This window comes from Rutilus rutilus (genome assembly GCF_951802725.1).
Source record: "Rutilus rutilus genome assembly, chromosome: 9".
Classification (NCBI taxonomy): Eukaryota; Metazoa; Chordata; class Actinopteri; order Cypriniformes; family Leuciscidae; genus Rutilus; species Rutilus rutilus.
In genome coordinates, this window is record NC_140223.1 from 17424817 (window position 1) to 17451860 (window position 27044).

At 39.3% G+C, this 27044-nt stretch overlaps 1 protein-coding gene across 1 annotated transcript in view; it reads right to left on the minus strand.

The window, feature by feature from the left end:
• Positions 1–244: 244 nt before the first annotated feature.
• timm50 (translocase of inner mitochondrial membrane 50 homolog) overlaps positions 245–27044 on the minus strand; it is a 33758-nt gene continuing 6958 nt past the window's right edge. Inside the window, exons 4-11 of the mRNA XM_084418083.1 lie at positions 19105–19126; positions 11586–11644; positions 11378–11497; positions 8719–8823; positions 8068–8166; positions 1215–1371; positions 1016–1122; positions 245–930 (exon numbers count right to left, since the gene is read on the minus strand). Coding sequence (XP_084274209.1) covers positions 832–930; positions 1016–1122; positions 1215–1371; positions 8068–8166; positions 8719–8823; positions 11378–11497; positions 11586–11644; positions 19105–19126 — 768 coding nt within the window. The 3' untranslated portion in view covers positions 245–831. The remainder of the gene's footprint in view (positions 931–1015; positions 1123–1214; positions 1372–8067; positions 8167–8718; positions 8824–11377; positions 11498–11585; positions 11645–19104; positions 19127–27044) is intronic.

Below are 27044 nucleotides of genomic sequence, written 5' to 3' on the forward strand. Positions count from 1 at the left end.
AAACTACAGTACAAGTTTGTCATTTAAAGCAACACAATTAAAGGTGATGAAAGCAGATTTGCTCTGGATAAGACCTTTCAGCATTGAAAATAAAATACCATGACATCACACATCACACACATTATATTATGGTTTGTTTATTGGAGATATTCTGGGTGTTTCACAACATAAGCAATACAAAGCACATCCTTAGACATGATGGGCCATTTCTGAAATAGCACCAGATTGAGCTCGCTTTATTTGAGAGGTTCTCCTCAACACACTGCAACAGAATCACCATGACAAAGACAGTCTTGCTGGCAGCATGAACACAAATCCAAGGTTTTGCTTCATGTGCCGTGTCATGATCAGAACTTATGGGAGTCTAATATCAGGCTATTGCCTACAGCATCAGTTATGGGTTTGAAATGGGGCCTACATGATGGAAACAAGATCAGTTCTTCAGTTCACGTGGTGCTATGCAGTTCTTTGCTCTTGCAGAGATAAGGGAGCCATAGAAGTGGACAAGAACAAGTCCAACAACCCTGAATCAATTTCTAATCAGTGAGATCATAAGTGAGGGCACCGTATCTGTGTCTGCTGTCCAGGAAGTGCTATCTTCCACAGGAATGAAACGTCTTTTGGAGTCGCTCGCTCCTATCCCAACCCCTGTAACAAGGTAGCATCCCTCCAGTGTAGCCGATTGGATGTTCTTTCCACACATGCCCTTCTGGTCCCATTCTCCCCTCCCGCCCACATACACCGTCCACCTGTTTGACTATGACCTTCATCTCAATGGCTGGTCACAGTCGAGGTGGGACCGTTTTAGGTGGGTGTGAGCAGGACGAGTCCTCACTGCTGCTTCCGAGACCAGAAACGACCTGCGATGGTACCTAATGAAATTCCCTGTTTCTTCTGTTGCGCAAGCTCCGAAAGTCTCTGTTCTTCTTCCTGTGTGTGCAAAAATATTCATGCAATATTAGCAAACACCACGAAATGTGACACCTGACAGGGAAAAAGAAAATGTGATGAGTACCTGTGCAAGCTGCGCTTGCCTTCTTTTGAAAGCTTCAATGGGGTCTTCCTCGTGGGCGTAGTTCTCTAATACTGAACGCACATCCTCCACTCCGCTGATGGCAATAGCTACGCACCATATGCAAGGTCAATTGAGTTGTACAAATGAACAATACAATACAATCTGACAACATCTATTTGCCCCACACATGCATACTCACTTTTAAGGAAGGCAGCCAAGTCATAGAGCGTGCGATCCTCTGAGTTGCCGTCCCACTTGCAGAGCGCCAAACCGTTGAAAGGCTGTAGACCGAAGGCCTCTCGCTTACAGTCCACCACAATGACTTTGGAGGTATCTCTGTTCAAACAAGACACATCCTGCAAGACAAACAGTGAATATCATTTTTTAAATAATTGTTCAGACTTTAATTTCTTTGAAAGTCTTTGGGATGTGCTAGAGTAGACCTTACAGAGTGCTTGACTCCTGCATTGTCTTGACCAAAAACTGATGCACTTCTTGATGGAAATAACATTTAAGTCAGGCCCGGGGTGGGTAATCGGGAGAATTCCCGTTGGGCCGCTTCACTTTTGGGCCGGTCGAGGATTTTTTTTCCCCCCACATTTGTCACGTTAGTTACATTAGGCTACACACGTTCCGCATTCTGACACCGCAGCGCTCAGCCTCTGCATGGGTTGTACCATGTGAGGGAGTTCTCCCCTCCCCTCCTATATAATTGGTTGGGTCCATAGCCAGTCTTTTCCAAAACGTTTTCTCAGGTAGGCTACCGCGGCACCGCTGGCGCCTACCGATAGCTGGGTCGGCCCTACCTTAACGCGTCAGGGAGGATGGATGGGAGGAAGAGGCCAGGAGGTATGGAAGCTTGTTTCCGCCACAGAATAAAACATTTTAAAAGATAATTGCGACTTTTTATCTCACAATTGCGAGTTTACATATAAAGTCAGAATTGCGAGATATAAAGTCAGAATTGCGTGAAATAAAGTCGCAATTGCGTGTTATAAAGTCAGAATTGCGTGAAATAAAGTCGCAATTGCGTGTTATTAAGTCAGAATTGCAAGATATAAAGTCAGAATTGTGTGAAATAAAGTTGCAATTGCTTCTTATAAAGTCTAAGTGAATTATTATTTAACCTTTACATTATTTGTTGAACCATGGTATTAATACAAACTACACAATAGTAAGAGCTGAACTGTTGCTTCATTTATCCAATTTGGAAAAAATATTTTGGAATTCCACCATGGAAAAAGTGGGCCGGTCTTGGGCCTGAAACTCCCGGGCTGAAAAGTGACCCCACTCCAGCCCTGATTTAAGTAGCCTGGCTCCGCCCTCCTGCGTACTTCCGCTCAATTTTATTTCCCTTCAGCACTACGTCTGGGATTGTGGTGTATTCTTTGGATTTCTCCGAACATTTTTTCAGAGGGAGTGGCTGAGAACGATGACGTTGAGGTTTGAGTTGTAGGGTTACGTCACGACCAAAAGTTAGCGATTGGTTATGGCAGATCCAGAGTGACTCTGGGCAGATCCAATAGTTTTAAACTTCAACAGAATACCCGCCTACAAGGAAGTTAACGCTTGTCAATGGAGAGAGGCCAGACTCTCTGTACAAATGAAACGTACGAGAGTCTGGTAGAACCAGGCTAGAATTTAAGACTCATAGGTGCCAATTCATGTGTGAAAATGATTCTTCATGCTCCCTCCCAACCATTCTTTCACTATTTGATATGTTTTTGGTATGTTATTTAACTATATGATGTGTCTTCCTATGTAGTTGTTTAAGAAATAAAAAAACTACACACTCCATCAATCAAGGCCTTTTCACACCGAGCGTGACTCGATAAAGCTAAGCGAATCGCCAACGAACGGAGCTTTCACACTGAACGCGATGGATGACGCGGACCGAGAATACATTTTTCCTCATGTATGCATCTCGTAGGTTTCCCATTTGGCATTAACCTCATCCGCTGCACAACATACAACAGTAAATTTAAAATTTATTTAAAAATTAAATAAATAATTGACACTGGTCGAGAAAAAAAAAACAATCTCACTTTGTCGCGTTGCGACTGATCGCCCCAGTGTGAACAGCTCCATTGGGATCTATTGTTTTCGCCATTTAATCGCTCTCAGTGTGAAAAGGTGCTTTAGGGTTAGAAGAACTGTTGCCAAACATATAACATGCTTGAAACATAATCACTGCAATAATGACCCAATCACTGACTCTTAAGCATTTGCCTATTTAAATCCAAACAGTGACTTTTCTTTGGCTGGGCATTCACACAAATTTGTACAATTTTATATTCTTTATATTTTATTTTATATTTTTTATCTATCTGTATATATGCTGAACATTGCATATTATATATTGCTGTTAACGTTAAAAAAACAAACACTTGAGGCTGTGTGGTACTGTAACTTAAATTCCAAAAACACCCCTAACTCTTGACCTCTTGCTGCTTATTGCTTCAAATGGCCTGACATCTAGCAAAATAGGTCCAGTCTGAGTCTACTTATCACAGCTATACATACAAATTGAGGTTAAATGTGACCTCTCACACCCCCAAACGTTTGTGTGACACTGATGTGAACCATATTTACACCTATGCATTTGTGGAGGGGTGAAGAGACTTAACACCAGCCCATTGCCCCCAGTTTTCGCTCTCGCACGCACACACACTCTATCCGGGGCCAGCTGTCTCAGTGGTGGTCCTACAGAGCAGATGGACAGGGACGCTGCACACTCTCTATCACTGAGGTCATCAGCATCCCCCAGAGAGACTGAAAAAGTTGCGTGTGCGAGAGAGATGGAGGGGCCCCGAAAGGAAAGCCCTCTTGACGGCGGCACACTCCGTAGCATTTACAATAAATTACCCGCATCTGCTTTCCCTATGAGACACGCCCAAACCCCACCGGGAGTGCGAGTGTGTGTTTCAGTGTATTTGTTATTGAGTGTATGAGCGTGCATGTATAAATAATGAGATTTTTATGGATTATAGCAACAGGCGAGCTTAATGGCGCCCAAATCGCATTTAAAATGTGAAACTGAATGATAATTAGTACGTTTTACGTAGCTAGTGTGTATTTGATCTTCAGTGTGGGTGTGTGAGCAGAGCTGTGTAACGCAGCTGGGCATAAGAGTGTCATGTTGCCGAGTCAAACAGCCTCTTCAATTCCCCAGGTAAAACATTGGAGCACGAGCCGGAGGAAGCGTGCCGCTGACTATACGCACGTGCCACGCTATGCACCTGCCAATCAAAGCCCAGCTCGCCCCCCTATCTGTGCTGAGGACCTCGGCTGGGGGTGGGGAGAAGCATCTACTGGTGTCATATCTGTATGAAACAGTTCACAGAAAGGTAGGGCCCAATCAAATCAGTTATATTTTTTCACAAATTCAGTTTCTTCCATTTTCAAGAATATTTGAATAAATTTAAATAACGAGTCAATACATCACCAATCCTTCCAAAATGTGTTTTTGTCTGACCCTGATTCTGTAAGTCTATTAACTTTATATTTTTGACTGGGCGGGATGGTTTTTGGGGGAAATTGCATACATGCGCTCCGGTTACTTTGATGCGTGTATGGTGTAAGAGTGCCATAGGTTAGTTGTTACAACGAGCGAGAAAGGTTGACATGGAGAATGCTAAATCTCGAACCTCCGGGAAATCACCCGTTTAAAAAAAAAAGTGCAGAATAGAGTTTGCTGGTAAATGAGAAAGCAAGTCACAGAGCTCGTAATAAATCGAGAATCAACACCGGCTTTTCAGAGATAGTGAGAACTGAGGGTATTGCTACAGTAACGTCTTCAGCGAGTCAGCTTGAGATTCTTTCCATCTAAACTGGTTATATCTTTTAAGTCTAGCAGTGCATGTTTTATGAGCAGTAGGATAACCATATTCATCCGCACAGTCACAGAGCTGAAGCACAACCAAAACAATGTTCTTCCGCAAAATGCATGCAGTTTGTTTTTTAAACACTAGAGGGCCAAAAGTTACATAGTTTACCTTTAAATTGTATTAATCAAAACGCATGTCCAATTAACTAAATTCATAAAACACAAAATTGCGTTGTAAAAAAGAACAGATAAGTCGCATTTTATTACATTCAGAAATAATGTAAAATAGTAGTGCATAACCTAACTTAGGTCCTGTTGACACGAGAACGCTCGCGGGTGAAAACGTAAAAATATTTGATCAGATGTGCCTTTTGTTTAGACGGCGACGGCGTTTTTGGGGCTTAAAAACGCAAAAAAGTGAAACCACCCTCCAGAGTGGAAATCTTAAAAACGCTCCACCGTCGAGTTCCCGTCTAAAGGGTAAAAAACGCAAAAGTCTGATTTCGCGCTACTAGAGAGAGAAGTAGAAGGAAGGTTGTACGCAGGCACGCGGACTTGGTGTCGTTGTGTGGCAGTGCTTCACATTGCCACCTAGCCGCCTGGAGTGCATACTACATCGAATTTCACACACTTTTGCGTCACCATATGCACGCAGATTTCCTCCACATAACGCTCGTCTAAACGCAGAATAAAAAGTGATAACGCAACGCCACTTTTGCGTTTTCTCTTCAGATCGTTTCCGTGTAAACATAGCCTTAGTGGTGTTTATATATAAAAATTTGTATTATAAATGCCAAGCCTAAGCGAATTTACGAAACATAACTGTACAGTAACACACTCAACCGCAGGAGAAAGCTGTTCTGCAAGCTTTCTCCTCTAGCTCAGGGCAACGAGCTTGTTCAGTCTTCATTTCATTTAAAGGTCAAGTACGTAGTTTCGGCCACACTAGTGGCACCTATGCTAGAACTGAATTGTTTTTCACGTGTATTTGTGTTTATGTATGCATACTCTATTTTGTGTGCTTATAGTCCGAAAAATACGGTACATGTTGTTGATGAAACTGCGCCACTCATTCACACAGCATGCAGATTTCATAATTAAATGGCAGTCTTAAGACACACACTAGTCCATATCGCAGTTTGTTTACATTTACAGCCCTACTTTTGATTTATTCATCCATAATTTGCCAAATTCCATGATATTGCGCAATTCAGTCTGCATTGCAGTAATCATAGGGCCCAACAGAAAGGCCATCCTGGGAAACTGAACGCATTCGTGAGATTCTTATAAATACCAGGGAACTCTTCCTTCATGCATCACTCAAAACGATCAAGTTCAAGCTGGCCCAAAATGCATCATGGCACTGTAGAATTTGCTTTCAGTGTCAATATTGTCATGTCACCAGTTTCACTCTTATTTCATGGTTTTGTAACTAACTGTTTTAGTCATTCATTCTTGTTCATCTGCAGCTTTTTAAAGTTTTTCCTTCTTAATTCTTAGAAGGAAAACTCATTTGACTGCATTTGTTTTCTACTTCCCCCTCCCGCTTCTGAGGGCCAGATGGGAGGTGAGGGAGGGGAGCGAGAGGAGAGGAGAGGAGGGTGAAGCAGAGTGAAATAAACGTGTGTTGGCAGAAGGTGGATGGAGAGAGAGTGCTGATGGGGATCTGGTGGACAAGGCCAGACAGGCAGTGGTGAAATGTGACCGGAGTGAAGAACTATTGCACAAATACGCATGCATACACTGTTACTTCTGCACGAGCACTAAGCAGTTACCAAGTAGCGTGACTGTAAGAATAGAAAATTGTTTCAATTCTGCACATTAACAATAAAGGCTGGATACCTTTGCTGTAATGTAATGTTCACTTAAAAAACACTGTTGAATGCAATCTTTAGCAAATCTCAAAATGATCATCAATTTTTCATGACTGCACATTATTATATTGAGATGCTTAAATGCACTTTGGTGAATTATCTACTTATTTTATTTAGACAAAAGAGTATAGAATTTTAATAATATTGGATATATCAGTTATGTGGAAACATTTTAGTAAATGAAAATTAGAAAAGACTTTTGCTCTAATTTGATTCAATCCAAACATGTTCTACAAGTTTAAATGTAAAATCTTGATATTAATCAAGTATAGTATTTTAACAATATGCAATTAAGGACACAGAGTTAAATGAATACATTTAGAATGTTTTATACACCACCATCTAAAAGTTCGTTTTAAAAGTTATTTTGTAACATTATAAATGTCTTTACTGTAACTTTCGAACAATTTAAAGCATCATCGCTAAATAAAAGTATTAAAATCTTTTTTTAAAAAGACCTGAAACTTTTGTGTATAAAGAATAAAATAATTCTATAATACCCTCCAGCATCATGTGACACTGTAATATAACCATGGATGCTAAAAACTGATTTAATTTGTACACTAATGCAATTGTAAATTTGATCTTAAGCGTTAGATGTGCACCATTCATAAGCCTAATGAGGAGAGAGTTTAGGTAACGGCGGACGGCCTAACGAAGGAAAAAGGAGGGGGCAGAAGGTTAATGAGGCCTGAGAAGAGAGAAGGGAGGAGGAGGAGAGAAGGAGGGGAAGAAACTGCTATTGTCTTGGGCTGTTGAGAAAAAAAAAAAAAAAAGAATAAGGACATAGCAGTGGGGAAATCAATGGGCGAACAGAAGGACGGCATGCAGCAGAGACACGGGGGGCATCGCGCCATAATGTTGCCCGGGTCACTCAGGAGAGGGGGCCCATGGGGCGGGGATCTTGAGCAATAAGATCAGACCATACTGTATTACATTCACATGGAGGAGCTTTACTCAGAGCGATTTATAATAAATGAGGAAATTAGCACATGTATGTAACTAAATCTGTATTGCAGCATGAAAGCAAACATTTTGAAACTATAAATGGATTTCCCCAAGACGTGTTGTCTTTGTTGAGATAAACCATTAACATCTGTACAAGAAAACACAACATCTGGTCAAAAAAAACAGCTTCTAGGTTTGCAACATATTGCTTATCTCTGATGATTTTGATGTGACTCAAACAACTTGTTGGGGTGAAATACCAGACAGCTGGATTTTACGGTAAGTGGCAGACACTGTTTACAAGAACAGAGAAGTGTCCTAAATACTGAGAGTGAGTCTGCGAACGTCACCAACAAAGCATGATACTGAGAAGCAGACCAATAGGCAAGCAGAATGAAGTTTACCTTAACATGGTGGCCCTCCATGTAGCGTGTGGCATCCCGAAAGAGCCGGTACATCACGAATCCTTGAGGATCTATGCTGTCAATCAAGGGGTACGCCGTCTGCCCACACACAAACACACATTGCATTGCAGCATTCAGGAATCATTTTTATGTTTTCCAATGAGAGATTGTCTTTAAGTGAAGTTAAATATCGTGCAGGGGAAATCTAAAATCTAAACATCATATTTACCCATAAAAAGCACAAGCTGAATTGACTTTCGCATGCATTAGAATAAAACAAAACACCAGCAGCAAAAGGCTGTTCAAACAAAACAAGGCTCATTTGCATGACTTTACAAGTGTGCCACACCAACAAAACACCAACAGACACACACAAACACTTGCAGACTGAAGCTTAGCATTAAGGTCCCACTAATGGCATCATTTGGGAAACGTTATATTTGAGCACAAGACGACGTGTTTGTAGAATCAACAAAAGCGTAGGTGTGCCACTGTATCCAAAATAGCATCTATTATAAGTGGGTTCAATGCCAAGCATGGTTCAAGAAACTTTTCCTTTTAACTGCAATTGAAACAGTGTATGCAAAAACAAATAAGCCAATCGTAATGGTATTATTGTGGTAAACAGTCCTCACCACCACTGAGACTCACCATGCCTGTTTCTGATGTGAAGATGACTATCTCGTAGAGCGGGGCCAGTTGCTGGAACAGATAGTCTATGCCAGGCCTCTTCTTAAAACGCCAGCCTGTGGCCAACTAGAGGCGGCAGAGGAGATCCATAAAACATTAAAACTCAAAAAAAAAGAGATCCAATGTTTTTACATATTTATTAGGCCTAACAATAGGGTTTAGAATAATTGAACATAACAGAATGACATTTTTAAAAAGTTAATTACAATTATTTTTAACTAGACTAGACTAACTGAAACAAAAGAATACTTTTATCCAGCAAGGTTACATTAAACTGACCAAAACTGATAATGTTACAAAAAGACTTCCGTTTCAAAAAAAAAAAAAAAATGTATCACAGTTTCCAAAAAATATTAAGCAGCACAACTGTTCAGCATTGATAATACTAAGCAAATCAGTATATCAGAATGATTTCTGAAGGATCATGACTGGAGTAATGATGCTGAACATTCAGATTTGCGTCACAGGAATAAATGACATTTTATAGAATATTAAAATAGAAAACACATTTTAATTTGTAATAATATTTCACAATATTACGGTTTTATTGTATTTTTGATCAAATAAATGCAGCCTTGAATAGCCTCTTTGAATTTTTTTTTCTTTAAACGACCCCAACCTTTTGAAAGATAATTTCCTTTCAAAATATAGTGCATTTATTTTAATGCAGTCAGTTCCTTGTTAAAGTGAGGAACAAATTAAAAAGGAAATGCGCAACATATTTTTGCCTCTGGTCTGCTAAAGCAGCCAACAGCTGGCCGTCTTATGCCATTTACGACATGTTTTGCTTATACACGCTATTTGAACTCAAACACCTTTAGATGGCCCATCTGGAATACATCTATGAATGAACATGAAGTTAGAAAGTCTCTCTCAATAATTTACTGGAAGACTGACTATTCCGATCATTAGTCAGTAGAAAGAAGGAATAGCAGGAAGCAGCATTTTACATCAATTGACTGCGTTAAATATATGCCTTTAGTCACTGAAGTTGCATTTTACCATCAAACTCAACTAATTCTTCTTTACTTAGATAGGATTCTTACTTTTGTATCGTTTAGAGTAACAGATACTTTAATTGTGCTTTTATCTGGCACCGAACACCTATATCGGAGTATACATGTCAAACAAAGCCAAAAACAAGAGTACAGTCACAGACAAAGCTTCACTTGAGGTTCAACAAAAATCACTGTGCCGTGCGCCACGGTAACAGTCTGCTGAGGTGTGTCAGATTACAGGTAGGCTATGCTCCACCTGTCACCTGTGTGTGGCCCTTCCCTCACAGCTGGCCAGGTAGAGAGAACAGAGGGAAGGAGGGAGCAGGTAAGGGAGGCGACAGGTGGTTCGCCCCAAAACAGCATTCCAGATGGCCTCATGCGATTAACAGGAATTGATAAGGAAAGTTTGTAATAAACAGATAAGTGACAAAGGGTCGTTTAATAGTAAATCAAATAGAGACACTTTATTGCAGATGGGATCTGAGTGCACAAATATACACACTATACAGCACAGCACGTAGAGAGTATGTACAAAACATACCAGAGTGGTTGCAGCTGTGTTTAAATTGGAACAGCAATAGGCCTGCAATTAGGAGCAAACTTTTTGGGTGGATTTTACCAGAGATTTAGAGTCTAATGATATGAACTTGCATCAAGCAGACTGAAACAATCTAGATTTAAGAGTCATTTCATGTTAAAGGTTGTATCAGTGATTTCAGGCCCAAAAACAGGGGGTGGGTGTTGTGAGTTTTTGCGCTCGTGTTCTCAGACATTGCGTCAGCCGTGCACGAGCGCAAAACCTCACAACACCCACCCCCTGTCGGTGATTGGTTGGAACACTATTTATTTTGGTTTTGAGTGGTTGGTGAAACCAATTGTTTTTGTGTGCAGATCTCAGAGCCTATAGGATGCCTATAGAGATGCGTTTTTTTTTGACGGCCTGCTTATGGGACGGGGCAGCTAGCGGATCGTTAGGAAAGATTAGATGAATGTGATAATTTATGTTTGGGCCTGAAATCGCTGATACAACCTTTAAATAGAGTTCTGAGAATGCAAAGTCTTTGTCCAACAGCTCAAAGTGGCTCAGTTAGAATGGCAGTAGACATTCAACCTAAAACTATTTTAAGCAGCATTTCGATTATTTTATAATTATTATACATGCAGTATGGAAGCCGCTTTCTAAAACAGAGAACAAAATAAAGGTATTTATGGGATTAAGTGTGAAAAAAGGTTAGATTTTCTCAAATTAATCGAAAAATACTTGATAGATTAATCGATTGGAAAACAAATAGTCAGTTCCAGCGATATTTTCTATTTTAATATATTCTGAAGTGAAGCTTTTTCAGCATCATGACTCCAGCCTTCGGTGTCACATGATCCGATTCCATTCAGAAATCATTCTAATATTATCTAATATAATATATCTTTTTTTTTAAATAAATGCTGAAAACAGTTGTGCTGCTTAATATTTTTGTGGAAACCATGATATATTTTAGTTCATTCTTTGAAAAGTAGAAAGTTTGGAGCTCAGGATCAAAAGTGACAGTAGTGTACATTGGTCCTTACTTGATCCTCAAATGCAGATGTTCTCTAGGTTACATTAATTGAGCTGTGACACCTACCGACCACTCTGGATGGAGGAGGACATCGGTGAGCTCCAGCACTAGAGTGTATGGAGGCTGGTAATAGGGTTCTCGCAGTGGGTCTGGGAGAAGCTTTGGGCTTGTGGGCTCGATGATCATCTACAGAGAAGCAGAAAGAGAACAATTGGTACCTCAGATTTCTTTCTTATGAGGATATAAATGGGGTTTATTTTCTGTATCCTCTAACCTGTCTGTAATCTTTGAAATATTTGAAGGTTCTTCTGAGCTGCTGGATGACGGGAACATCTAGAGGACGAAAAATAAATAAATTATAAACTGGTGTAGCCAGATCGATAAAATATTATTTCTTTAAGCTCTTTGTACGTCTTCAACTTACTGTATAAAATGCAAATATTAAATGTTAAGTAATTTTAAATGGTTTAGGGCTTACTGATAACAACTACGTCAGCACATCAAATACTAATGGTCACCTCAAGACACTATACAACATCCCCACATCATTCAAACTAAAGTGATTAGCCCCATTTTCATGGCTTTAGCTCCCTCCAATCGCCACATGCCATATGCCACTTCAAGCGGCAGAATGGACAGATAAATGGCGGCACACAGGTTCCATGCGCCTCCTGCCTGGCTCGCTGTGCGTCTGTTAAGGCAGCCAGCCCGCCAAGGGGCCCATCAACAACATCAGGGCACGAGGAAGGAGGTTGATTGGGGGAGGGACGACACAAACTGCCTAAACACCCTCTCCTCCAGCCCTATCCCTCCTTTTCTCCTGTTGAATTAGCTTGGAGGGGGAGTGTTTGCGCTCTTTGAGGGAGCATGTGCCTGTTGGCAGCCTCCAATGGAATAAGCTTTCCCTTGAGGCTAATGAGCGAGACGAGATGGACGTCTCCTTATCATACTTATGTTGAAGAGAGACAGTGGTGGTGTGAGTAGGTTCCATTTACATGATATCAGAATCACAGCTGTGTTTCTGAAAAGTAATGGATCAATGAAGAAATGTAGCTGTGTTAGACAAAACACCTGTTGAACAAGGAATAGTAGCTCCGTAAAAGTGGTCCATGCACTATACCTCAAGTCTTCTGAAGCCATACAATAGATTGGTTTAATGGAAACACCACAAGCACATCATTATGCAGATCTCAAATGAAACATGGCACCTGAGGTGGATGAATCACTTTATTTGAGAGTGAATAATGACTTCAATTTCGTTGCGCTTAACCGTATATCTATTAGAGACATTACATATAAATATATTATTTATAGGGCTGCTTTTATGGTGCTTTTCTAACTTTGTGGCACATTGTAAATGTGAACAGAAAAGTAGAATAACATGACGGCGAGTTAATAATGACAGAAGGTGCTGAATTAAAGAACAAATTTCTTTCCCTCTCCCAAAAAAAACTAAAATTCTGACCCCAAACCTTTGAATGGGGTTGTCAGTATTCCTTGTAGTGTTTTCTAAAGAGATTTGTTTAGAGAAAGTTTATCCTCTTCACATCGACCCCAGTCGTCTGTTTAACTCCATCCAAACTGGCACACATCTGTCCCGGCATAAGTCCTTCCTTCTCCACAAGTCCAAGATCAATAACAAAGGGTGAACAGTTGCAAGAACCGTTACCAAGACTGATCCAAGACGACACCGGAGAAGCGGGGAACAACTGGGTGCGCTTTGAAGAGTCTCTTGTGCTAACCTTGTTTGTCAGTGTAAATGGCGAGGAGTCCCATTGTTGCTTCACAGAGGGCCTGTGTCTCTCTGGAGGGATGTCCACTGAGTCTCAGGCGAGGAGGGAGGGAGAGGAAGATCGATGGCTAGGCCTCTGGACACAACAAAGGCCTCCTTTAATCCTGCACTGGGTTAGCATATGCTTCGCTAGTTTGCCAAAGGCCATTACTCAATTGCCTTTCTTCCATCCCTTTCTTTGGGAGCCTCTTGTTTTTTTTCTTCCCTGTCAATCGCTCCTTTCTGCAGCTGTGAAAAGTGGTCTTTAGGTGCAGCCCTTCTCTCATTGCTGTCATATGGGAACCTAACCGATCTGTGGATAGAGTACCAGGCCTGTGCTAAATTTTCCTGGATGATCTACAGCTCGCTGTTTGTTTGCTTTGAGAACTGGAGGTTCTCTAAACACAATGTTAATGTAATGCAAACAAGAAAAACCACAAAAAATGAAAAACACATCTAATATTTTGCTCTACAATATTACTGGAGATTTTTGAATCATTCTTGATGCCAAACTGAAATAATCACAATTAATAGTTGACCAATATATCGTCAAAGCCTTCCTTAAATATTAAAACAGCTAAATATGTTCATATATTGTAAAGACCCATATCCAACTGTTCACTGTGTAGACTATCAGAGGGATGTTAAATATTTACTTCAAACAATTTTGTAAAGTGCTTTTCACAATAAATATTGTTTCAAAGCAGCTTTAATTAGAAAAAAATAGCTTTAAGCACATTTGTTTGGAGTCAGTAAGATGAAGAAATATACAGTGGGTACGGAAAGTATTCAGACCCCCTTAAATTTTTCACTCTTTGTTATATTGCAGCCATTTGCTAAAATCATTTAAGTTCTTTTTTTCCCCTCATTATTGTACACACAGCACCCCATATTGACAGAAAAACACAGAATTGTTGACATTTTTGCACATTTATTAAAAATCCTAAGTATTCAGACCCTTTGCTCAGTATTTAGTAGAAGCACCCTTTTGATCTAATACAGCCATGAGTCTTTTTGGGAAAGATGCAACAAGTTTTTCACACCTGGATTTGGGTATCCTCTGCCATTCCTCCTTGCAGATCCTCTCCAGTTCTGTCAGGTTGGATGGTAAACGTTGGTGGACAGCCATTTTCAGGTCTCTCCAGAGATGCTCAATTGGGTTTAAGTCAGGGCTCTGGCTGGGCCATTCAAGAACAGTCACGGAGTTGTTGTGAAGCCACTCCTTCGTTATTTTAGCTGTGTGCTTAGGGTCATTGTCTTGTTGGAAGGTGAACCTTCGGCCCAGTCTGAGGTCCAGAGCACTCTGGAGAAGGTTTTCGTCCAGGATATCCCTGTACTTGGCCGCATTCATCTTTCCCTCGATTGCAACCAGTCGTCCTGTCCCTGCAGCTGAAAAACACCCCCACAGCATGATGCTGCCACCACCATGCTTCACTGTTGAGACTGTATTGGACAGGTGATGAGCAGTGCCTGGTTTTCTCCACACATACTGCTTAGAATTAAGGCCAAAAAGTTCTATCTTGGTCTCATCAGACCAGAGAATCTTATTTATCACCATCTTGGAGTCCTTCAGGTGTGCTTTCATGAGTCTTGCACTGAGGAGAGGCTTCCGTCAGGCCACTCTGCCATAAAGCCCAGACTGGTGGATGGCTGCAGTGATGGTTGACTTTCTACAACTTTCTCCCATCTCCCGACTGCATCTCTGGAGCTCAGCCACAGTGATCTTTGGGTTCTTCTTTACCTCTCTCACCAAGGCTCTTCTCCCCCGATAGCTCAGTTTGGCCGGACGGCCAGCTCTAGGAAGGGTTCTGGTCGTCCCAAACGTCTTCCATTTAAGGATTATGGAGGCCACTGTGCTCTTAGGAACCTTAAGTGCAGCAGAAATTTTTTTGTAACCTTGGCCAGATCTGTGCCTTGCCACAATTCTGTCTCTGAGCTCTTCAGGCAGTTCCTTTGACCTCATGATTCTCATTTGCTCTGACATGCACTGTGAGCTGTAAGGTCTTATATAGACAGGTGTGTGGCTTTCCTAATCAAGTCCAATCAGTATAATCAAACACAGCTGGACTCAAATGAAGGTGTAGAACCATCTCAAGGATGATCAGAAGAAATGGACAGCACCTGAGTTAAATATATGAGTGTCACAGCAAAGGGTCTGAATACTTAGGACCATGTGATATTTCAGTTTTTCTTTTTTAATAAATGTGCAAAAATGTCAACAATTCTGTGTTTTTCTTTCAATGTGGGGTGCTGTGTGTACAATAATAATAATAAAAAAAAAAGAACTTAAATGATTTTAGCAAATGGCTGCAATATAACAAAGAGTGAAAAATGAAAGGGGGTCTGAATACTTTCCGTACCCACTGTATACTTTTCTTAAAGCAAGGATGCATTAAATTGATCAAAAGCGACAGTAAGTAATATCTGCTATATATAATGCTTTGTCTGACACATGTACTTCCTCTTTAGAAAGTTTGGGAAAAGAATTTAGGTCATGGAATTGATAATGCAGATTGGTCTGCTGTATGTAACAATTGGTATTTTAAGTGTACTTCATTGGGGGTTCACAAACTTTAAAATCTCTCACGCACCATTACGGCTGAAGAACATTTACAGAAACTCTTCTGGTCTGTTTTAATTGTAAATTCACTGCTTTTGGTACTGTGATAAAATCATCCATTTCTGGTCCAAAATACATAACTTCCTACAAGAGCTCCTAAAGTTGTAATTTTGTTTCTCTTTGGAATTGCATCTGTTATCTATCAGAGCGGAGATGACGTTTGACTCTCATGCTAAACATGTTTTTAATTTTGGTTTATCTGGCAAAGAAATATATATAGTTGCTGTGGTCATTCCCTCACTTCTTTCAAAAGTAGTAGCATTACTACCACTCGAGAATCTCACTTATGATACACTTCAAAAATGTAATGACTTTTGGCAGATATGGACACCTCTTTGGCACCATGTTAATAACCTCACCTTATTCCCTACTCTACTGTGTATATTTACCATTCTGCCTGAAGTGATTTTATTTTTTTATGGATTTCTTTTTCTCCCTTTTGTCCCTCATTGTATGTTTGAGGCTGTATTTGAATGCTTCTGGACATTGGATTTGGATTTGGAAATTAAAATTAAAACATTTATAGTGTTACAAATGATTTTAACTTCAACTAAATGCTGTTCTTTTGAACTATGTCCATCAAAAAGTCCTGTATACAAATATGACTGTATTCAACAATAATAAGAAATGTTTCTTGAGCAGAAAATCAGCATATTAGAATTATTTCTGAAGGAAACAGAACATTATCATCTATTGGTGTGGACGTTATATAGTTACCATTAGTTACAGACTTCTTAAAAAGTTTTTCTTTAAGTTAAAGTTTCTGAGATGCAGACTAAAAAAGGGAGAACAGAATAAACCAGTGCAATGCCTTAAGCGAAAATTGAGCTTTCACACCTCTGCATGTTACACAAACCATCCTTTTTTATTTCCAGTTTATTGTTGTTGCGATTGGTTGGAGATTAAATCTTTGTATGTATAAGCTCAAGCAAAACAACACCTCCTCCTGACACATTTGAATTCACACTGTACCATCTCAAACAAGACTACACTTGTCATTTCAGATATCAGACCCAAGTGATGGGTGAATCTGTCGTTAAATTCCACTCAAAAAATACCAGTAACACAAGTATAAAACCAAAAGGTTTCCAAGGTTTTAAACAAACAGAGAAGACAACTTATTTTTAGTCTCGATGATCTCATTACAAAAATAATTCATGTGACTCCATTAATTATGGCACTGGCCAGTTGCCATCCTGTACAAATTGAGTGATGCAGCTTTGTATGAGGCGGAGGGCTGGCACAAGATGTGCATGTATGCGTCTTCCATTGAATGCCTTCACTTGGCACGGCAGTAAAGGTTTTTTTTTTTGCAGTCGCGCCTCTTTGCCTTGTCCCTTCTCCCTGAGGATGCCGCCTATCAAGGGTCCACTCTTCGTCCCCACGCTGGCCTTCTGCTATTTTAGGCAGGGTGATCATGGGCCCAGGAGGCAGAAAACCTGCTTCTCCACTCCCATGAGGGAGTAGGCGTTTCACCTCGGTCCCTAAAGTAATCATGGCCCTTCGTTATGGCATTAAAAGCTATAAGAGCATTAGTGTTGGACAGCAGCGCTCCGGGCTCGGAGGTAATAAATCGAGGTGGGGGGAGAAAAGGACACTTCAGGGAACGTGTGGAATTAATTATGTAATTATTATGAGACCGACCGATTGCATAGAGCAAGCGAAAGCAGCCTGTTATCTCAATTGGCATCAGAGGTGAATGAAAAACGCAGGTGGTTTGCTTTTATCTGATGCGTGGCGTCTCTACCTTTACTCTATTAATGATAATGCCTGCTCCGAAGACAGCATATCTGCTGTTGATGGTGTTATAAAGACGTCAGTCAAATCACCATAAAAACCAAGCCATTTCGCTGACAGGAAGCCAAACTTAAAGAAACAATATACCTTAAAAAAATTTAATTGTGTCATCATTTACTCACCCTCATTTAGTTATTTTTTGGAAGACAAATGATGAAAAACTATCAAGCATGTACACTACCGTTCAATGGTTTGGGTCAGTAAGATACATTTTTTTTTATAATAATAATAAATATATATATATAATTTTTTTTTTTTTTTTTTTTTTTTTATTAAGCAGCAACATATTACATTTATTAACATTAAGGACATATGTAATGTTATGAAAGATATGTATAAATACTGTTCTTTTGAACTTTCTATTCATCAAAGAATCTTGGAAAAAAACGTGTCATGTTTTCACAAAAAGCAGTACAACTATTTTTAGTGTTGTTAGAAAGGTTTCTTGAGGACAAAATCAGCAAATTATGAATGTTACACTGAAGACTGGAGTAATGGCTGCTTTGAAAATCAGCTTTTTTAAATTACATTTTAAAATATAAATTAAACGGAATAGTTTTTAAATTGCAATTATATTTCCCAATTTTACAGTTTTTACTGTATTCTTGATCAAACAAATACAGCCTTGATAAGCATAAGAGACTTATCTTAAAAACCCAAACTTTTGAACAGTGGTGTATTTTCCATATAAAATTAAGTGAAAGAGGACACAGGGTTTCAGGCTCCAAAATAATGATGTCAAATGTTCATTTTATGTGTAAAAAAAACAAAAACCAAAAAAAACAATGCGTGTTTCATGGATGAAAGAAAGTCATACAGGTTTGTAACGACAAAAAGGTTACAAATTGGTGACTGATATTCTATTTTTCTGTAAACCAACCCTTTAAAACGGACAAAAAAGAGTCACAAGCCTCATAATTCAACAACCCGCAATTAAGAGTCAATGCAGCATGAATGAAAGCAATGAAACAATAGCCAATGTGAATGGCACATGTGCCACAGGCCACTGGTTAAGGGCCAATCAGGGTATGTGAGAGATTGATGCTTGCAGGGGTCATGTGCAGAGGTTTGGTCCCATGAAACATTTGGCTGTGAAGTGGGTTGAAACCCGCTGGCACTGGGTAAAGAGTGCTGCATGGCACCAGAAATCCATCATGAGCCTGGCTAACCTGACAGGTGAACAAACACACAACAAGCAGGCCAGAAGGGTCCTCATCTGCTAAAAAGGACCGCACAAGGGAACGAACAACAATACTCTGCATTCAAAAGGACGGGGAATAACAGCATTTCACGCTTGTAGACCAAAGGTCTACAAATAATGGAGTTCTCAACTTTCTGTCATGTTAACTTCCTCCTGAGCTTTGAGCTATGCCTTTCACCGCCTTTAAACAAAGTGAAACTAAATTCTCAGTCTTATCAGTTCAGTGAACATCTGTAAGACATAAGATTAATGCATGTAGGAATAAAATGCCCACTACAATAGGCCCACGCTTAGGCTAATACACAGATCATTTACGGTTATTTAAAAAAGCATAGTTGGAACGTGTCCAAATCGTTTAAGAAAACAAAGTGCCTTACATGTGTTTAGATAAGGGGAGGACTTACCGTTATCAAACTCATCTGGAATCTGGAAAAAGAAAAAAGAAAAGAGAGAGTTAAGGTACAAGACGACATGTTCTTCATGCACACTGGTATATCAAGTTATGTTTGTACCACATGTGGGTATGATGAGAGTTCAACCAAGTGTCTTTATACAAACTAGACACCCACACCAAATTAACAGTAAAAGTAAAAAAAAAAAAAAAAAAGAAGGCTTATATATATATATTTTAGACGGACAGGGTTTAATGGATGTAAGCCTTCAGACACCATGTAAAAATTGTGTAATTCTTTGCTGTTTCCTGAATTCCAAAGAAGGAAATGTTTTTCACACACACACACCATAAAAACATTGACAGCCAATCAGAATCCATCCTGCTTTAAAGAGCTCGAGCATTTAAAGTGGCAGACGACAAACCTGCAGTGCGTGCTTAGAATAAATACCTTTTTTGGCACAGTACTGTTAGCCATTATTGTAAAAAATAAATAAATGATATATTGGTCTTTTAATAACAATACACCAGTTCACCAATAAGCACCAGACCAATGAATATTCAGCTGCGTCTGTCAGCGTGTTCTGGCCCACTTGGGATCCAAGATCACCACATGCTGCATGTTGGGACCCCTTCACAGCACAACAGGGGGCAGAGGGCCTGTTTAAAACCACTGCCATTCTCCTACTACTGCAATCATTCATTGTACTGGAACCGCTTTGGCGCCCTCCACTGGACAAAGGGCTAAGTGGTATTTTTTGGGCTGAAGGGGAAAATTGAATCCGCAAGCTCCAACTTTCTGGTTTATCACAGACAAAAGTCACTCAGTTATAATGGTTAAGTGAAAACAGGCAGTATAAATAAATAGAGTTAAGAAAAGCATCAACACCTTGTTGAGAATGAAGAATATACTCTGCCTCCTGCTGGCGAACTATATTTTTGCACTTTGTCAGATTTGAAGAAAACAAGGAAACACCGCTTGATTTAGCCAATTTGTTAAAAGGGACACTTCACCCAAAAATGAGAATTCTGTCATCATTTGCTCACCATGTCATTTCAAATATGTATGACTTCTTACTGTAAAACAAAAAAATATTTTGAGAAACGTCTCTGTATTGTTTTGTCCATAAAATTGAACCAAAACTATTGGTTCTCAACAGGCTTCAAAATATCCTATTTTATGTTCCACAAAAAAAAAAAAAAAAACTAAAACGTTTGGCTAAATTATAACAAGATAAAGAAGCCCGATAATACAATGAGAGAGATTGCCGTTTATAGTATTATTATAGCCATATGGATAATTATATCCATATAAAGTTATGGAACTAACACACAGGACTCTGGGCAGCATATGCAAGTGCCAACTTGTCAATGCCAAGTGAGCATGCAAGCAAAATCAGACCAGATCTGTTTTTGTATTTATTTGCTATGAGTGAGCTATGAATTTTTATCATAAAAAACCCACAACCACTGAAGACGAAAGCCGTGTAACTACACTGTACTCTTATCTACCCACAAACACACTGCTGTTCAACATAAATTAGAATTCCAGGTGAATACACTACCATTCAAAAGATTTTTTTTTTAAAGAAATAAACATTTTATTCAGCAAGGACACAGAAACAAACTTCAACAGCCACTGTAGCATTACATGAACCAATAAAGATTCGATTCTGTTCTATGAGAAGAGGATTCAGCCTTTGGTCTCACGCTGTCACTTCCTTTAAGTGCCCTTCAATTAAGACCTTGGGTTGTGAAAAATGGCACCCAAAAGCCTGGCACACTCCACACATATCTCCAAAAAGGCCTCAACTACATGTGAAGTGTGCCGTGTTAGGAGACAACCAGTCCAAAAGGGTCAATATACCGAAGAAGTGTCGGCAACAAACATTACCACATCGTGCTAAGTCTGTCCTTCGAGTCACTTGTTTCTGGACATCACTCAAAGGTTTAATTCGCGGGACAAATGCTGTATAAACAGTCTGTTTGAAGGCCATGCTTTGGTGAAGGTTCCTCCTTTCAAAATAGTCCTTGAGCTAAACTGTCACGTAAAAATTTGTTCCTGCTTGCAGGAAATGATAACAGCCAAGCACTTTTTTTGTAAACACATAAATCAAGTGAAATGTGTGCGATTGTCAAATGTGAAACAGTGGGTGATGACAAAATGCACGTACAGCGTGCTTTCCCAAACACTTTCCTGTTACAGGTTAAACTGGTTGAATGTTCTTGAGACCTTTCGACAACTAAATGACTGAGGCGCGAAAACACTCTGGCAGCGTGACAAGACCTTCTGTCGAGAAGGCTAATGAGCGCAGTCTCGCTCGGTGTCTCGTGCATGAGACGCGTGACTCATCTTTGAAAGGCCAGGCACACGCCATTCACAAGTCTCATTACATCTCAACTGACTGCGAAGTGTGCCCATTCAAAGTGATTCACAGCCTACAGGAACACAAGCTTTGAGGTAGCAATCTTCCCGAGGAAACACCTCAAGCCTTTTTACTAGGGATACACTGATACCACTTCTTCTGTAATATCACAACAGCTGTGCTGTTTTTACGTACATATACAATTTAGTTTTAATCCAACTGACGCTTACGTGCCGAGAAGTGCTTTCTCTCTCTCCCGACCTTCAAGTAACATTAGTAATGGGTGCACAGCTTTCTTTGCTTTGCTATTGACGCATCCAAATCTAAATGACTTAACTAACTTTTCAGCGATGTCTGTGAGAAAGGGATGAGAAACATTAGAAATATATTTTATAGTCGATTTTATTCCAAAATTCAAACAATAGGTTAAATGTTGTTTTGGCACACTTTAATATTTTGTACAAATGTTTGTACAACTCAGTTTTAGCTATTTGAGGCCTGGTTTCACAAACAGGACTTAGACTGAGCCAGGATTAAGCGATAGCTCAATTAGTAAATTTAATTAGCTTTTAGAAAAAAAACTAAGCAATGGCACTGGCATAATGTAAGATGTGTCGGTCCAAGTTACTTTCAATTAAAACAGCTCAAACATGCATTTTAGTCTGGGACTAATTTAAGATTTGCATTGCTTGATGATTATTTAAAAAGTTTGATTAATTGATTGATTATGAATTTTTTTAACTGATTATCTATTTTCGTGCATCCTGAATTTTCGGTTTCAGACCAGAATTTTCATTTCGGTGCATCTCTGATTAGATATATTTACTTCATAGACATCTTTAATCTCTGATGTCTCCATATCTCTGTTGGTTCTGTTGTCGTGTTTCTTTGTCTGGATTCTCCGATTCTGAGCTGGTCCATTTTGTTTCCAGCGGCAAAGGCAATAACGTCAGCTGCGCGTTCTCACTCTCTTCTCTCCGACAGCGAAGTGACACACACCAGAGCCCGTCTACGGAGAGCCTTGGCACTTCCTATTAGCCCCATTGTATCGATCTTGGTTGCAGTTCCATTAGAATTCCACTGGAGGTGATCGCGGGCGAGTGCAGACTGAATGGGAGTCTATGGGGCTAGACGGCTAAATGTGTCTCTTTCACCCGATTGCCGTTGAGAAATCTCAGATTTTATTGTAGGTTTTGCAAGTTCAACATGGGTTATAGGTCGAAAGTTGAATGAACGAGTACTTATTTCTTTTCGATTTCTTACAGGTTGAGTTGTTGTTGCCCATAACACGCTAGCATTCTGCTAATGACGTCAGCATTCTGACGTCATTGACATTTTAAAAGACTTTTTAAACCAAATAAGTGACTCTAAAAAATCTAACACCAGGCAATGTGTAATTTCTTTGCATCTCCTTTCGAATACAACATTCAAATTACTAGACAAAAAATTATATCCTGAGAAAAGTGGATTTTGAGGGTTTTTCGCCATAGACCTCCATTCATTCTGCGCTCGCCTGCGAGCGCCCCCGCATGGACATAGACGTGTTACTGCAACCAGTCCAGAAACCGGAAGTAAGCAGAGAGTGCCAATTCTCTTCCTATTAGACATTCTCTGCACACACCCACCTCTCACTCACTCGTCTCATTCGCTCCGGATAAATAGTGCTTGTATTGTGCATAATTGTACTAATTCCCGCAGGTTTCGCGCGCACACCACTGATCTACATAAGGAGCGCGAACAAGCCGCCTCTCAGTCTCAAAGCAGTACCAAAATGAGTGGCTTACTGCGCTTAAACGGTCAAATACACACAAAATTATGTCAAAATGCCCGTCTTGGGCCAGTATTCAGTTACACAGTCAGTTTTGGAACCTAATTAGTTGAAAAAGATAATGCTTGTTGTGTAACAGTATATTGGATCCCATAAACTCTTAAAGTGACAGCGGTCTAATATTGCTGTTGCTGTCTGTCATGTTAAAGCAGAACTCGGCAACTCTAGTCACTTCTTCGCTGATTTTCCCTTTTGTTGTCGCATGTTTTCCCCACGAGCTCCCCCTACAGCTGTGGGAGGGCGTATATTTCACAACACGGTCATAAAAAACTCACTTGCGGCGGCCTCCTCCCCCTCTCTACCGCTGCTCATGTGCGTTTGTTATGATCGGAGAAAGCCAACTGTATCGTGTGGAGCTATGTCTACCGAGGTGGGTAATCTGGTAATACATCATATATGCGTGTGTTTATGTCGAATTGCCGTAAAGCAATTCGTGTTTCGCGCTCGTTCTCGTTCTCGCTTCTCACGAGACTTCCAATTTCTATCTTGCCGGGACGGTAGTCCCCAAGTTGCAAGGTAGGTTTTCCGCCTGGGAACGCTGGGGGGAGCGGGGAAAGTCACCAATATCACCAGAACAGGTTGTTTAACCATCCAAATTATTTCTAGACAGTTTTATTAAGTTAAAAAAGTTACCAAGTTCTGCTTTAATAAAAATACAAAAGACAAAGAAAAATCACTCTCTGCTCTTGACTGAATAACTTCTGTAACTAATTGTAAGCATTAATCTGTATTTGATTTTTACAATGAAGACTATCCAGTGTTATTTTACATTTGATTACTTTAATTTCTGTAGTATTTCTGAATATACACCTGAAAAACTTAAAGCCGTGTTTATTTCATATCTCTCTTTATTCAATTGCATCTATTTGAGCTGTTGTCTGAAAATTGTTTATTTGTTATTTTATTTGTATATTTTTACTTGTTTTTTTATGAAAAATTAATTTTGTATTGAAGAAAATTGACACTTGCATTTTTCTTGGCCGATTCCGATTTCCAATTTGTTTGCAATCGCTGCATCTCTAACCAGGACCGGTGGAATTTCAAACAACAAATTTTGGTCAAAATGGACTTAGACCAAAACAGTGACATTTATTTAGCGTTGCTCCGATGACACATTTTGACTGTGTCAGTGTCTATTTTGCGTAAATTTTGGATAAGCTTGATAACATGACAGCTGTGTGGACGCTGAGGCTGAGTTGACAATATCTATTTCTCATTTTTAATTAATACTGAGATGGATTCTAAAAAAATAAAATAAATCAAGATTAATATTTTAGTCTAAGTTGTTTTCTGTCAATAAAACACATTGCTTGTAAAAACTTTTGGGTGAGCCTAAGGCACAGTAGACAAAAAAGATATTTAAAAACCAATTCAAAGCAATTTGAAAATAAAATGGCACCAAAAATAATTTTCTGTCCTAAATTTAAAGGTAAATGGTTCTAAAATGTCCACCTGGCAAAAAAAAAAAAAAAAAAAAAAAAAAAAACCTGTCCATGGGAAGAGAGCGAGGTTCCCAGTCCCACACTGTCACACAATTGACATCCAATTGGAGTGGACAGAGGTGACAATTTTTACAAGCAAAGATCTGGCACACTTCACATTTGTCTCCTATGTGGTTGCAAACATATGTTAAAGTGTGCCCTTTGAAAAAGGTGAAGGAAGCAGACCAGGAGAGGTGGCACCAGCGAACAAGATTTTCCCATGCACACACCTTAGCCCAGCACATGCCACAGTTTAAAGAGAACTTGAAAAGTGTGTGGTTTATAGAGCAAGCAGCAATGAGGTGACACCCATGATCTCACCCCGAGTGCTGTGAGAAGTGTGTCTGTGCAGCGGACCCTAAACCATAGAGGCCTGATAATGAACACCTAAACATGTGGTGTCTAAATCCCACAGTTGGGAGAGCTGGCAATCCTTCTGAAATCAACATTTTCCAAGATCAAGACCAATAAGGTGTCTACAAATGTAGTTTTAATAATTTAAGTAATTACCTTTAATACCATTTGACCCTTCAGCCAATCTACTTTGCAGTAACCAAACTAGCTATGAAAACATACTACCATGACTCCAGCTATAACTAGATTAATGCTGTAATGAAAAAAACAACAACTATTGCTCATTATTAGTTCATGATCCAATGTTAAAGACCCCCTGTGGTAAAAATCTAGTTTTTAATATTGTTTATATGCCTATGTGGTGTTTTTAATATGCTTTAAGACAAACCATGTGCAAATTCAATACCATTGTGCAGCGTTCACTACAGTAAGTTGACCGAGTGCATCTCTGAGCTGAGTGGAGGCGGGGCTAATTTGCATATTTATAGAACCACGTATACTAAATGAAGCAAGGGTTTGGAGTAACATTCAAGCTATTTTATTTTTCACAGGATTTTTTTTTTAAATATGTAATTTTGGTGATCAAAGATGAGTTTTAAGGGATAAAAGGATTGACTACTACAGGGGGATTTTAACAAATTCTTATTTAAAGTTTTATAAAATATCTTAAAGTTTTACTAACTAATATCAACACTAAATTTAGATTACTGTAATGCTGCTCATAATTCATCTATGCAAAATAATGATCAAACTAAAGGCATATAATTATATATAAAGCACAGATTTTTTTATTATTATTAATAATTGTATTAAACCAAGATGTTAAAGATATTAAATATATTAAAGATGTTAAAGTGACAGTAAAGACTTATAATATTACAAATTAATATTTTTTTTAAATAAATGCCGTTCTTTTGAACTTTCAATTCAAAGAATCCTGTATCATGGGTTGCAGCACAACCGTTTTCAACATTAATAATAAGAAATATTTATTGAGCTTTTTTTTAGGGCTGGGTGGTATGATGATGTATATCATCATGATGATGTAAAGTGTCTTATCGCTAGATAGATTGCGGTTTGTAAATATATCCACATTGCACAGCACTACTTAAAGTTCTTGACACTTTAGACTGATAAAGAAACCTGAATGAATGAGGACATGCATAAGAGTTAAGCGTAATAAGCCGTGAAAAACTAACACTGACTGACGCATCCAAAGCAAGCGCTCTCCAGACACCATGCGATCATGGTGTCTGGTAAAATCATGTGGAGTATTTATCTACTTAAACACAGTCGGTTATGACTGGAGAGAAAGTCAACAATGCAATGTTATTTTTACATTTAGTCAATTACAGGCCGATCTCGAATTTACCTTTTCTGTCAAAATTAATAGAAAAGGCAGTATCTTCACAACTATGTTCCTTTTTAGAAAGAAACGGTATCTGCAAGGATTTCCAGTCAGGATTTAGACCATATCATAGTACTGAGACAGCTCTCATTAGAGTCGCAAATGATTTGCTCTTATCAAAACGCACCAATTCACAAAATTAACGGAATGCATAGCTGATATAAAAATTTGGATGACTAGTAATTTCCTACTACTTAATTCTGAAAAAACAGAGTTTCTAATTATTGGGCAAAAAACCTATGCACGTTTTAAAGGGTTAGTTCACCCAAAAATGAAAATTCTGTCAGTAATTACTCACCCTCATGTTGTTCCAACCCCGTAAGACCTTCGTTCATCTTCGGAACACAAATTAAGATATTTTTGATAAAATCTGAGTGCTGGATCACTCCTCCATAGGCTTCTAAGACACTATAACTTGCTGGCCCAGAAAATGTATTAAGACATCGTTAATATACTCCAAGTGACTCCAGTGGCTCAATCTTAAGTTTATAAAGCGATGAGAATACTTTTTGTGCG